This window comes from Corvus kubaryi, unplaced genomic scaffold (genome assembly GCF_017639235.1).
Source record: "Corvus kubaryi isolate FWS band 111438036 unplaced genomic scaffold, C.kubaryi_AGA036_p1.0 37357, whole genome shotgun sequence".
Lineage (NCBI taxonomy): Eukaryota > Metazoa > Chordata > Aves > Passeriformes > Corvidae > Corvus > Corvus kubaryi.
This window is the reverse complement of record NW_024581117.1, coordinates 10,053,839-10,068,071: the sequence shown is the minus strand read 5'-3', so window position 1 is coordinate 10,068,071 and position 14,233 is coordinate 10,053,839. Positions and strand designations below refer to the sequence as shown.

The 14,233-nt window shown below is 37.9% G+C and overlaps 1 protein-coding gene across 1 annotated transcript in view; it reads right to left on the bottom strand.

Moving 5' to 3' along the window:
* NRG3 (neuregulin 3) overlaps positions 1-14,233 on the bottom strand; it is a 370,457-nt gene that overhangs the window by 120,009 nt on the left and 236,215 nt on the right. Inside the window, exon 6 of the mRNA XM_042033732.1 lies at positions 3,310-3,383. Coding sequence (XP_041889666.1) covers positions 3,310-3,383 — 74 coding nt within the window. The remainder of the gene's footprint in view (positions 1-3,309; positions 3,384-14,233) is intronic.

The window sequence follows — 14,233 nt, the reverse complement described above, 5'->3', positions numbered from 1 at the left end:
CTCTTGATAGAGACTGTGAGCCTGGGTTGCTTTGCCATGCAGCCTTTTCCCTTATTGGTGACATTATAAATTTTGTTAGGTTCCCATGTGCCTGAGGCTCCCATAGTTTAGGCGAGTTTCTCTCATATTCCAAGATTACTGAACTTCTCAAACCACTTGTGTTAGGATTCTTTTGGATTCTTTTTTAACAACTTCCTCTTTTAGCCAGAAATCTTTTTAAGACTAGAGATATTAAGGGAAGTGGAAGCTGTTAACACCTGTGATGCTTAAAGGTCTGGTCAAAGAGCCTGTGCCTGGAGTGTTCTGACATTGTTCTGTGTGTGCTGTATATTTGTACAAATGGGTTTTAATCCTAACCTTAGGGCTTTAATCCTAACTTTGAGCTGAAGGAAGGTAGCAGGTGGAAGATCTGACTGCAAGAAGCCATGGATGCCAATTCAGGAACTCTGAAACACCATCAGGTAGTTTCAAGATGTTTCCCGAAAACTTCCCAAACAAATACTTTAACCAGTTTGTTCAATTAAACTACATATACATGCATATAGCATGCATTAATCCATATTAAGTATTACATAATTTATATTCATATCTGTGATGTAAAATCAAGACCTGCCTAGCATATATCTAGAATGAGGTAAGAAGCTGGTGTTAAAAATATGGCAGAGCTATTTTTCACTATGCAAATAATATGCATGTAATAGCTACACTGAACAAGCCTGGTTTGTTTTAGCAGGCTATTAAAAAAAACCAAAGGAAAACAAGAACCAAAAAAAATCAAAATGCTGTGGCACAAGTAAATAAGTAACAATTTTATAACAAAATCGTTGCTATTTCCCAAGTGACTGTGGTGCAGATTCACTTCCCAACCATGACAATATTCTGAAAATGCAACCTGTGATATCACAGGCAAGGTAAGATAAAACCATTGCTTCAGTATTTCATGCATGCAAACTTCAAAAAAGCTAAATGTTAGCAGATGTGTCATCAGCAGCACATTCACTACCAGGAACACCCCAAGCAATCCCATAATACTCAAATGAGCTGGACTTGTTCATGAAGCTTGACTGACAACAGCCAGTGCTGGCTACATGCAGCCCAGACAAAAGAGCCTTCATCTCATTTTTCAGCTTTTGGAAATAAAGCTTTTCATTAAAAAAAATTTGCTTCTTTCTGAAGCCACCTCCAAATTCACCCTTCAGCCATTCTCTTTCTAATCAAAACACCTTCAACCACAAACCTAAGTTTTGGCAGTGCAAACCCAGAGCCTTTGAAGATGATAATACTGTGCTTGACTACTGTGTCAAATACTTTTTACACTCCTCAGGTTATGCAAATAACAAACATCTGCCACTGAGTGCTACTTATCAGCACGGCATCAATTTTTTTTTCTCTCCAGAAGGAAGATAACTACGTTACTAATTTAACTCCTAAACAAAATATTGTCCCTGTCCAGCTGCAGCAGAAAGTTCAATTATATTCCTTTCAGGCTCGACATGCTTAGAGCAAGTGCATGTGCACACACGTACATGGAGATATATCATATTATGCCAACACACAGAAATAGACCTGAACAGCAGCTTTTCCTCTTTTGAAAACAGACAAGGATCAAATATAAGTTAAATTTCAAAACTGACTAGAAAAGTACCTAACTCATGTTAACCTTGTTCACTCATACCAAAAAACAGGCTCCTCTTGGGCCATGAGTGTGTCCAGTGGATCTAGGTCAATGTCAAGCCAAAGCCCCCTCTTCTTACATGCTCTAAATAATATAATTTTGAAAGAAAACCTCAAAAAAAAAAAAATTAGCTTTTGTTGTCAGAAGGTCTAAAAAAGGATGTTTCAGCAGAACTTGGCTCACTGAGCAGGATCAGGTGGCTGAAAAACACTCTGGAAACAATACAGCCAGAACCCAACTGGAGTAAGCATCTCCTAATGAAGAGAAGCAACACAAAGAAAGAAACAACAATACTGTCTGCACTAGATAAACACTCTGGGGCTTTTGTTCTTGTTAGATGTAGCTTAATCTGGGAGCCTTTTCAGGGCTTTGTGTTGTATCTGCAATTTGGATTTTGCCTCTACTCTTGAGGGAGTAAAGCCAGAGTCTCCCATGAAAACCAGGTCAGACAGGTACCACCATATCCTGTTGATAATCAACTGTCCCACAATTTTAGAATACAAACTGCTCTTTTCTTTGACGTATGCACAGCTTCTACACTGACACATGCACATAAACATAAAACTTGGCTCAGGTAAAATCTGCCTATTCATTACAAGCTCTGCATTTTACCATTAAAGGTCAAGCTAAGGACAAAATAAACCAAACACAAAGCAAACTGTAATGGGAACTCCACAACACAGAGAACTATGAAGCAACAGGTGCCTTTGGAAACAGGTTTTTCACATGGAAAAGCACAAGAAAATAAAAAAGAACAAAGACTAGAAAAACAAGTATTGTTCTTCAAAAAACAAAACAAAACAACTCAAATATAATTTTAAAGAGCACCCAAAACCAGAAGACTTAATATGTTACAATTTCCAGGTATATGAACAAACCCAAGAGATTGGATATGACCCTTTGTTGTATGTCACTTCATTTAAAAATTTAAGATAAACAATATTACTTAATAAATGGATTCATCTTCAGAAAATTCATCTTGGATAATATTTTTGACATAGTTTTATTAGTCAAGAGAATTTAGAAAGGGAAACAGTGGAGTAAGAGAAGATATATGCAGATATTATTCTGACACATACTGGCCAGTGTAACAGAAAGTTACTTTGTCTCCACATTACTACCTGAAAGTAAACCTTATTTTTATTTATTATTGATGCAAATAGACAACAAATCACTTGTCAAAGTGAAAAAGTAATTAAGCTTCATGTAAACTGATATAAAGTATTTCCGAGGAGATTGTAATCTCTTCAGTGCCACACAATGTGCATTTATTTTCTTTTGAAGGAACCACTTTGCACTCTATACTAGGTCTCCTTTTAGATTATGTAACTTTATTTGTTGTTGAGTCAGAAGTGGAGAAACACAAATGTTTTGGCTCTAAGCAGGGACAGTATTATTCCAAATCATAAGGAATTGAGTCCCCTGATGGATTGCCCTGCTGGAGCAGCACATGTTTTATAAGAACAGAGACTGGATGATGTGGTTTTACCCTACCAACAAGAGCCTCGCTGTTCTTTACACACAGCTGCAGTGGCCTATAGCATGGACTGTCTGACTACAGGCAAAGGGTCATCTCACATGGCAAGAGCAGCCTCCAGCATGGATTAAAAATATAAGAAAAACATTTGACGTACTTGGATCTGACAAGATTGAGTCGGTTTTCGGCAAAAATTGGTCACAGCGGACTCCTTGGTAGCCCTCTTTGCACCTGAGAAAAAGGGGATAAATGACAAACATACGCATGCGGTAGTAAAAGGTTAATTTTAAGGTCCCAAATCAAGCGACATTCTCCCTGCCAACACTGCGAGGGACTCGCATATCTACAATATGCAAGTTATTTCTACCATATGGCAGCAGGGTTATTACTGAAATGCAATGGAAGTAGGTAAAATAATTTGTATATCAAAAAAAGTTCCCCTCAAACCTTTTCATTATTTTAGAGACTATGAAAATAAACATCATGTGAGCATAATCATTCTTTTAAAAATCAATTCAGTGAAACAAAAATCAAAGAAAACTCCTCTATAAAATACACTTATTTGCAATGAAATAAACTCTTTAGGTAACACAACACTTTACAAAGCTTCCATACTGTGCAAACCATGAGGCAGACAACTTATCTTTGGCTGTCTGAAAAAGCAGGGAACAGTTAGCTAGCCATTAATTTTAATACCATTTTATACTGAGCTTAAAAGATAAAATGATAGACAACATCAGGCATTGTTTGCAAGTGGGAAGTTTTAGACAACTGTGAGATTAGATTTTAAGGCATATAAACCAGAATACCCTCCTGCCTCAACAAACAAGAACTGGCTTTGGCTGAGATTGTAATACTATTATGTATCTTGAAGCCTTACTTTGAAGAAATTCCATTTACTGCTTTTGAACTGTTCTCAGAAGTCTCATTTCAACTAAGTGTATCAGAATCAGATCTTTAATTATTTATTCGTCAAGCAGTTTTTCAGAGGAAAGTGATGGACACTTTAATTATAAATGATAGCAACAGGGATTCCTTATCTCCCAAAGCTCTTGCACATCACATAAGCAATATGCTCAAATCAGCATCACCACCTTTCATTAGGGTTGACAGCTGCAGCTTGAATGATGTGATAATGTCAGGAGAAGAAGTTATCTGCTCCTTCACAATGTTTTTACTGAGGCTTCCTCTAAATGTTGCCTTTTAATATGCTTTTGGTTTAATAAATTAATGGTTCAATGAGAAATGCGTCTCACTAGCAGTGTCTCGGGGATTAGTAAGAACATTTGTGAGCAAATATGTAAATTATGTTCCCATCAGACCCAAAAATGTAGTAAAAGTCTACAGTAAGAAAAAGATTTAAACCCCCCATTTAAACCTATATGTTTTCAAAACCTCCCGTTTGACCTTTCTCCCTGATGGATATGAGGTACTGCTTTGGAGATCAGCTTCCTCCCAGTACTTGCCTATCTATAAAATAACTGACTTGAAAAAAACTGTTCAGCTTTTGTTTCATTCAGATCCCATGACAGCGGTCATAAGTTATCAGTCAAGGAAAAAATGTTCTATTAATTAAAATTGTCCACTAGTCAGAAACACTGAAGAAGTCCACATATACTCAGACAGTGCTGCATGTATCTTTTGCATCTGATTATGAAACAGCAGAAGCTGCCTCACACCAAAAAGAAACTCTTCTCCACAGCCTTGAGAGGAATTGGCAGACCTCAAATCTTAAGTACAACCTACACAGGTGGGGATTCTTGCCTTTCTGTGAGCATTTTCTAGTAACTTTTGGACACACATTTGCACCTGCCTTGGTTATAAATACCCTATTACAGACTTAAACCCCTATATCCTAAAAGTGTGTGAGGATAGAGTCACAGAGTGGCATCTCCTGGAACAGCTGTACCAAGTGCTCATCAGTGTGCATGGACATTTTAACTCACTTGTACCTCTGACAAACATGCCACAAGGGGAATGTGTTTCTTTCAAAATTTAGTACAGAGGTGGACAATCTATCAATGAATAATCTTTTAATGTAATACCATAACCTTACACTCAGGTAATACCTACTATGGTGGGGCTGCACCTTGAATCCTGTGTCCAGTTCTGAGGCCCTCAATACAAGAGGGACACTGAGGTGCTGGAGCGAGTCCAGAGAAGGGCAACGGAGCTGGTGAAGGGAGTGGAGCACAAAAGTCTTATGAGGAGTGGTTGAGGGAACTGGGGTGGATTAACCTGGAGAAAAGAAGGCTCAGGAGGGACCTTACTGCTCTCTACAGCTCCCTGAAAGGAGGGTGTAGTGAGGTGGAGGTTGGTCTCTCCTCCCAGGTCACAAGTAACAGGATGAGAGGAGATGGCCTCAAATTGCACCAGGACAGGTTTAGATTGGGTATTAGGAAAAAAAATTCTTCACTGAAACAGTGGTGAGGCATTGGAACAGCCTGCCCTGGGAAGTGGCGGAGTCACCATCCCTGACGGCATTTAAAAGCCATGTAGATGTGGTGCTTAGGGACATGGTTTAGACATGGATTTGGGTTAACAGCTGGACGTACTGATCCTAGAAGGGTTTTTCAACCTCACTGGTCCTATGACTTGAAGGCCAAACATAGCTTGGACTTTTTAACTGCATTAAGTTTTTCAGCAAAGTTAAAACCTAAGTCTTCTAGTTCCCTTAACAAATTCTTTTTTAAATCCATGAAAGCAAATAACAGCAATAACTGCTCTGCCATTATGACACCCAAGTTCAAACATTTGCAGTTAAGTCACGTGAAACAGAAGCCTTGCAGAATATACATTTAACAGTCATAATGCTACAATATGATGAAAGTTGATCATGTTTTGGCATCCCATAATCTTAGCTAGAGCATCTGCCATCTGTCCTAAATAGGCAGATGTGATATGCACACATGCTGCTAATTGGTATCACACCTCTACGGAAGAAAGCACAAGAAGCCACTGCAGAAAATCCTATTAAAACAGCACTGTTGTGACACACAGAGAAGTTCAGGAAGGTCCAAATGAGGTCACTCAATATTGCCATATGCAGTGTGAATGATCACATACATAATTAGGGATGCATTTAAAAAGCCATGAGTCATCAGAGAAACCTTGAGAAATGCTCAGGTGCAGCTGATGGTTTCAGAAATGATCACTTGATTCTCAGACAAACAAATGTTTATTAGAGATACCGTAAAAAAAAAGGAAAAAATAGAAAAAAAATGGACCTGGATAAGATATTGCTCATAGTGAAGCAAAAGCTCTGATCTGCATGTGGGACCCCTTCAGCAAAGGCTGGAAAGGACAGTCTAAGATCCATTCCAGCACCAGGAATGGCTCCTCTGCAGAAGCACAGCACTGTATGAGCAGGCTTGGGCTTAAGTGCAGACCGTGGCAAAGGGGTCTAAAAATGGTGTTAATTACAGCCTCTCTGCAAAATAAATATGAAAATGAAATTCTCCATTTTGCATTCAGATTTTCAGCAAAATGACTGTGTCTGTCTAGGCTCTAGAACAAAAATATCAACAGGATTGTACTGTCCAAATGGAATTATTTAAAGCCTTCTGATTAAACAGTACGAAGAGAGAATCACAGGTAAAGCTAATCGGCAGCTGCTAAAATGCCTGCAAACAGCACATCCCTTAATGATAAGTGCTAAATTCAACTAAGATTGAATGTGTTCTTCACTTTTTCTTTTTGTAATATACTTTCCCAGATGATTTTTTAAGGTCACCAGTTATAAACTGCATTGTGCATTGCACTTTGTGGAGTCAGCCACAATGACCTCTGTGTGAAAACACACACGCAGAAACACATCTCTCATTCCTCGTGAGAAGGCTTTTTTCCTTCCTACTTAGGCACATTTGCACCTAAGTATTAGAAAGTAATTAAAGTATGAGATTTTACTCATTCTTTCACTCTTTTTTGTTGATGTCAAATAGTACTAATACATGTAGGTTCTAGTCAAAGAGATCACAGACATTTTCGGTGGACATTTTCCAGAACTGGATCTTGTACAACCTTATGGAGCCAAGGGAGATTTGAAATAGATGACAGTGTCACTTGTAAGATTAATGCAGCACTCCAAGTATTGGATACATTAGAAAAAGTAAAGTGAATGGGGGTGAGGGTGGGGCAAACTGCACAATAAGCAAAGATGAAGAATAAAATATATTTAAGTCAGCAGAAAGGCAAGAAAGAGAACATACTTAGAAGACTTAGGATAGGACCTAACACTTATGGCCAAGAAGTCATTACCATCACAATTTACATTTTCCCCAAACACTTCCATATGGAGCTCCACATACCTATTAAGCCTAAATATTTAGTTCTCAAGGGACAGCAAGGCACAGAACAGAGGAGAGAGAGTGTGGCACCAGCAAACTGCAGAGGCTATGAAAGATGACAACGCTATGCACCCCCATCCCTTTCCTCCTTCCCTGTGATATCCATCCATCGGAAATGGAAACACTTCTCCTTCTTCCCCAAGTGTGGTGATCACATTGCCTCTGACCATGTGAAGAAGCATGCAGAAAATAGTTTCTCTGCACGAAGCCCAGAATTTGGCAAATGAAATATATTAGTTCATCTCAAATGAAAATTTTGAAAATGACATTTGGCGTCTCAAGGACAGACTACAGCAGAAGAGAAAGCTGTAGGATTATTCACCAGGAAAACAAGCATGTCCTAGGCCAAAGGTGATTTGTAACATTAAAAAAAAAAAAAATCTTAATAGTGCAGTGCCCAAAAGATTAATTTATATGAACCTATAATCTGATTCTAGTCTCATAAACAGGAGCAGTCCAATTTGAAAGACAGAATTAATAGTACCTATGAAAAATGAAATTTAATTTTTGCAGTGAATCCAAATCAACACACATTTCCATCCCCTTGTAAAATGGCAAATTGGCAGTCTCAAAGACAATATTAATTAGAATGATCCATCTCAGTGGATCACTTGCAAATTATTTTCTCCTGACACCACTATATCCACTGTACTAACATTCAGATGCCAATAAGAGAACATACTGCAGCACTTATTTATTCTCTAAGACAGAAATCCAAGATCATTATAAAGAAATGTTCTAATGGTCTGCAAATTTTGATCAAGTATTTATTTTCATACAGAGAATGCAATACTCTTTTTCCTGGGTCAGAGAGTCAGTTATACAATAAATCTACGATAGCAAGCCATGACATTATATAGGCTATTGGGCTGTCCCAAAATCCAGCCTGAAATATGCTGTAAAAAATGAAAAATAATTCCTTTGCTCTGCAGGTAAACTAAATATAGATTTCTGTGCCTGCAACGAGAATGACCTTAACTGGAATACACAGACATTTATATTTATTATTGGGATTGTTATTAGGTGAAGATTTTATTCACAAAGGAAGAAAAATTAATCTTAACAGTGAGGGGTCAGACAGGATATCTTGTCATTTAACACATGTAGCCAGTCTAAGCAGAAAACAGGCTTCCTTGGTTCCACAGATCAGGCTACCAAATCACAAGTGAGAACACGGTGCTCAAAGCCAGAGAGAAAATGAACCCTTCATAAGAATCAATAGTTTGCAGTGGGCTGGTCAGGCACCCACCTGAGGTGTGAGATTCACGTTCTGTCTTTGGTGTGAGAATGAAGCATTCGAGACTTGAAGCCAGGTTTTCTACAAAGCAGAAATGTCCTGGTCATTTGAGTATTATCTATCCTGAGAAGGATTGTTCCTTTCTTAAAATTCTACCCCTATGGTCTGTGTTATGCACAAAATATAACCTACTAACTAAAATTAATCTAAATTCAATATAAAGACATACAAATACACGAAATTAAAGTCAAATGCATGGCATTAAAAAGAACAAACTGGGGATCCAGTAAGGAACTGGCTGAAGACACACTACTTCTTGAACATAATCATGAATCCCTTCAGATGGGAAGCCCTGAACAATTCAGGCCAATCCTTATTTTTTCTTTCAAAAAAGTTAATTTTAAATAATCCTCACAACAGAGAGGCTAATTATTGTATAATAAAGGTTTCATACCAGGGTTTGAACGTACTTTATTTTCTTAAGACCTTGAAATCTATTATGTGATTGAATTAAGATATGTATCTGCCTTTTCTTTTTCTTTCCTTAGAGAAATAGCACAATTCTTACAGAATGGACAGAATAAACTTTAGAAGGAAAACCAAAAAAACCACTTGTCTGTCAGTTTTCTTTAAAAATGTTGCAATTGCTAAAAATAAGTAGAGCAAGTAACCAGAAAGGAAATTATGTTGAAAAGACAGACAAAGAATAGTAAAAAAGGGGGGTTTTACATTGCTTTCGGTAGAACCAGGCCAGCTGAAACCTTCTAACATCATAGAGAAATTATAGTCAGACTTTCTAAAAATCATATTTATGATTTGTATAATCCACCATATTTTTCAGTATATAAATTGTAGGTGCAGTCTCTGAGACAGGGAAGTACTGTTATTCTCTTGGTATAAATGGCATAAAGATTAGAGGTCGCAGCTACAAAACCCTGAGACATTGCCCAGATTTAGATAATAAAACTTTCAGCTAATTTGTTGACTCCAGTGTTTCAGGATCCTTTAGCCTTGGAGAAACTAAGTGGGGACACTTTAATAAACCCTCTGTAGGAAGCACTGAACTAAATGAGGCTTTTAGCATTTAAAAAGGAGTTATGTGGATTTGACTTAAATGCCTCATCCAAAATGATGCTGGAACTACTGAATTATCCTTCCTCTCCTGATACAGGTGGCTTGCTTTCTTTGTCTTTCCTGAAAGGTAGGTCATAAAAAGAAATAAAAATTAACAAGATGTGTTAGTAAAGCCATTCAAGCCACCCAGACCTATGACAGCACCTGAACTAATGATAATTTCCCTTCCCTCAACAGCAGACCAATTTTCTTTAATTTGAAAGTGTTCCCTTACCAAAAAGCAAAAAAAAAATAGAAGAAAGTTTCATATTCTTCATCAATGCATATAGTCTAAGCATGATTGTTACATAATGGTTCCAGACTACTGAATTCACTTAAAACTCAGGTTAGGTTTTGTATCCAAAGATGTGTAAATATATTATTGATAGTTACTTGGTATCAAATTTATTTGTGGCATATCCACACGTACATAAACATTTCATGCTAATACACGAGCTTTATGCTTTTCAAGGGATAAGAATTACCTTTGCCATCTGCCTTAATCTCCTTAACAACAAACTTCCATCTGCAAACCACAAAATGCTTTAGAAACTGTCTGTGAGTATCATCTAATAAACCAAATGTTTAACCAACTAACTGAGCAATCATTTCTTTGCTGTTTTGAATTTAACCAACCAGAAAAACTGAAAAGCTTTGATTAGTTTTTCCACAAGATACCTCTGTGATCAATGATTTACCATGGATGATAAATGAATATAGTCTTTCATTATGTATGGCATTCATCAGCTACGCAAAAGATTTTGAATAAATGGAAAGTGATTTCTTACCATATTCAAAGCCTCACACAGCTAAGGCACAGATGAAAGCCACATTCAATACTTGAAAAAACAAATGAAAACGAGACCCTTGCTTTATATTATGCCTGCCCAAGATTACCATCTTTATAAATAAAAATCCTTCAAAATTCTTGAAAACATCTGCCAGGGACTGGACTTAGGTATAAAAACATCTACGAAATCAATAAAAAAGAACTAAAAGATGTAAGATTTGCTATCATGGAGTTTGGTGCCCTCCAAGAGGCCATTTGTTAAAGATGGCAATTATAACAACAAATGAGGTAACTGTAAGGAGAGGTGCAAACTCACTCCTAAGTGGCTTAACAGGTTTGCTGGATGTGTCTCTTCCCACTTTCCTCCCCACAAATATTACAAGCCCAACATTAAAATCTTTTGCTTCCAGCTACTTAATAAATAACAGCCCTGCACTTTTTTCAAAAACTGTCAAATACATTTTTCACTTTATTACATGGAATATTTCCCAATTCAAAAGAGAAAAAAATACTCAGAGAAATTAAATTTTTTGTTTCAAGCCCAAGCTAGAAGAACAATGGATCCTTTGCTTATCATGAAAAAGGCACACAAGATTTCCAACCTGGCCCTGCAGAATCAAGGCCATTTTCCAAATTGCAGCAAAACTTTCAGTTTAATTTTTTTGAAAAAATTTAAAATACACACAGGAATTCAGACACTTATCTAGTAATAACATCTACATTGAATACTGCTTGTCACAGACTCCTCTCCTAAAAAGCTCAAGGTCACCTCAAGCCAGTGCTTATCTACAGAGACAGAGTGCCTCTGCCAGGAACTCAAAACTCCTCAGTAATTCAGTGAGCTATTTGCTATGTACCTGTTTTTATACCTGGTTTGAAAAAATAATTGGAGCCACTCAGAGGTGTCAGTTAAAACATCCTTAACTACTACCAGATGGTCCACACAAATGATGTCCTCTGACTTTATGGTAAGAGATAAACATGCCTCTGCTACTGTATTTTTTATGATCTGCACACATCAGTGCAATTGCTTACCAAAGTTCAGATACAGGAACATTTTCCAGAATAACCCTTCATTAGCACATTAAATATAATTTAGAACCCAGAGAAAGAATAGCTTTAAAATTCTAACAGGCCACTCTCTGGAGATCTATAAAGTTGCTGACTGAAAAACTAAAAATCTTTAAAGTTGCGCTAGTAAACAGAAGTTTTAGTCGTGCGTAGAATATTTTTTTTCTGAAGAGAAAACTCTATGTATTGTAATTATGACATTATGGCATATGTACCACTATGTAGATTCAGCATTCTAAATGAATTTCTTGTTTGAGTTAAAAGAACCCATGCCATAAAAAAGTAGTGAAGAGTCGAATGTTTTTGTCCACAAGTTATTAATGTAACTTAATAAAGTTTCACCAAAGTATTTGTAATTTAGTAGGGTCTGGGTGAGCATATTTCAGACTACAGGGTGTTTATTAGCTGCAGGAAATACCCCTTGACTACAGATGGTACCTGACCCATCAGTGACATTATTATTTATCTGTGGAAAATGGAAACTTTTTTCCAATGGAAAACTAGGAGCATGGTTATTTTCTATATAAGATAAAATTTTGGATAGAAAAGTAAAATTATGTACTGAAAAGAACAGCATTCACAAAAGGCCCTACTACATTTGAGTGAACATCTCTTCTCAATACTTTTTTTTAAAGTAGGCAGTTGCATGGGAAGCCACCCATGCTCTGCCACCACCTGCCAAGCCCAACAAAAGGGAAAACTTTGAGAATTGGAGTATTATGAAATAATGGTAACTCTAATAGGTAGCACAGATCTGACATGCTTGCTGCCAGAACACACTGCTCATACATACAAGACTTGCTTGATTCCATTTTCAAAATAATGACAGCAGAAAGCAACAACCAGGAAAGTCATTATGTCCCATTTAGGATCATTTTGTGGATTAGAATTAGTCTCTGACAAGACGTCCCTATGAAATTTGAGGAATACATTTGCTTCACTTGAATGCCTGCTCATAAATCAACTGAACTGAACTCAGCTCTGTGTTTCTGATAATTCTCTTCTGAATTCAGGTGAAAGAAAGGCAGTGCAGTTCACATTGCCAGTAGGCAGTGCTACCAAATCCTCCCCATCACATACACACAAAAGGAGCAGAACAGGTCATTCTGACTGTATTCATCCTTATTTCAAAGGAACTCATTTCTAAAGACTAAAACCTTTAGGAGGAAGAAAGCAGAGGTTGCCTGCTCAGCAGCTCTGCTCCAGGAGCCACCCCATTCTCCTCCCGTGTGACCTTCAGCCTGTTACTGCAGAGCATTATCCCTCCCAGTGCTGCTGGAAGAGCAGCATCGTAATTCCAGCCTTCCCGGGGCTGGAATTTTGTGGGGTGAAATTATCAGGAGACATGCAATAATGGTGGCAGTGTAAACACTAAAGGCATTCAGGTAATAAAATAAATATACCCTTGTCATTTTCTGCAGAAAGCAGAAATCGTGTATTGTCAAGCTCACTTATTCATTATGTTTTTCTTCCGAGAAAAAATATTGAGAATTTTTATAAAGTGAAGCTATGTTAATGAAACATGCATTAAACACTGATTACAAGGAAAATTAGGATATTCTAATTTTCTCTTAGATTGAGCTTCTAAAATATTAATATATCAAGTAACAGCAAAGCAAATCTTAGCATGTCCATCCACTGTCATGCGGGATTTGAGCCCCTTTCTAGAAATGGGATATAAAGGCTCCTTGTGTTGTGGAACACAGAGCAGAAATGTGCTGGCTTTGGCTGGAGTAGAGTTCATTATCTTCGTAGCAGCTGCCACATTTTGGATTTATGCTGGAAGCAGTGTTGATAATACGGGGATGTTTTCCTTACTGCTGAGCAGTGTTTGCACAGATTCAAGGCCTTTTCTGCTTCTCGCACTGTCCCACCACTGAGGAGGCTGGGGGTGCACAAGGAGTTGGGAGAGGACACAGCCAGGACAGCTGACCCCAACTAACCTAAGAGACACCCCATACCACATGGTGTCATGCTCAGCAACATAAAAGAGGTGGGAGAAAAAGGAAGAGAGTTACATTTGGAACAATGATGTCTGTCTTCCCCAGTAATCATTACGTGTGATGGAGCCATCTCCTGCTGGGGGTGGCTGAACGCCTGCCTGGCAACAGGAAGTACTGAATTAATTCCTTGTTTTGCTTTGCTCACGTGCAAGGCTTTTGCTTTCCCTATTAAATTATCTTTTTTCCCACCCACATGTTTTCTCCTTCTTACCCTTTCAATTCCCATGCCGTCACTAGGGGACAAGGAGCAAGCAGCTGTGTGATGCAACAGCTTAACAAGGGGTTAAACCACAACAAACAAGAAGGGAGGAAGGCCTTGTGTCAATGACCTCTGAGGCTGGATGGTGGATATCAGCCAAACCACAGACATGCCAAGGCCAGGATGGGTACATTATCCAAGACATGCTCAGCTTCATCATTTCAGCTTCAAGAGTTTTACTATTTTTCCTCCTTTGTTAGGGCCTTAATGCTAGTAGTGCTGGAGAGACTCCGAGGCAAGACTCTGCAAGTTGGTGTGGAGT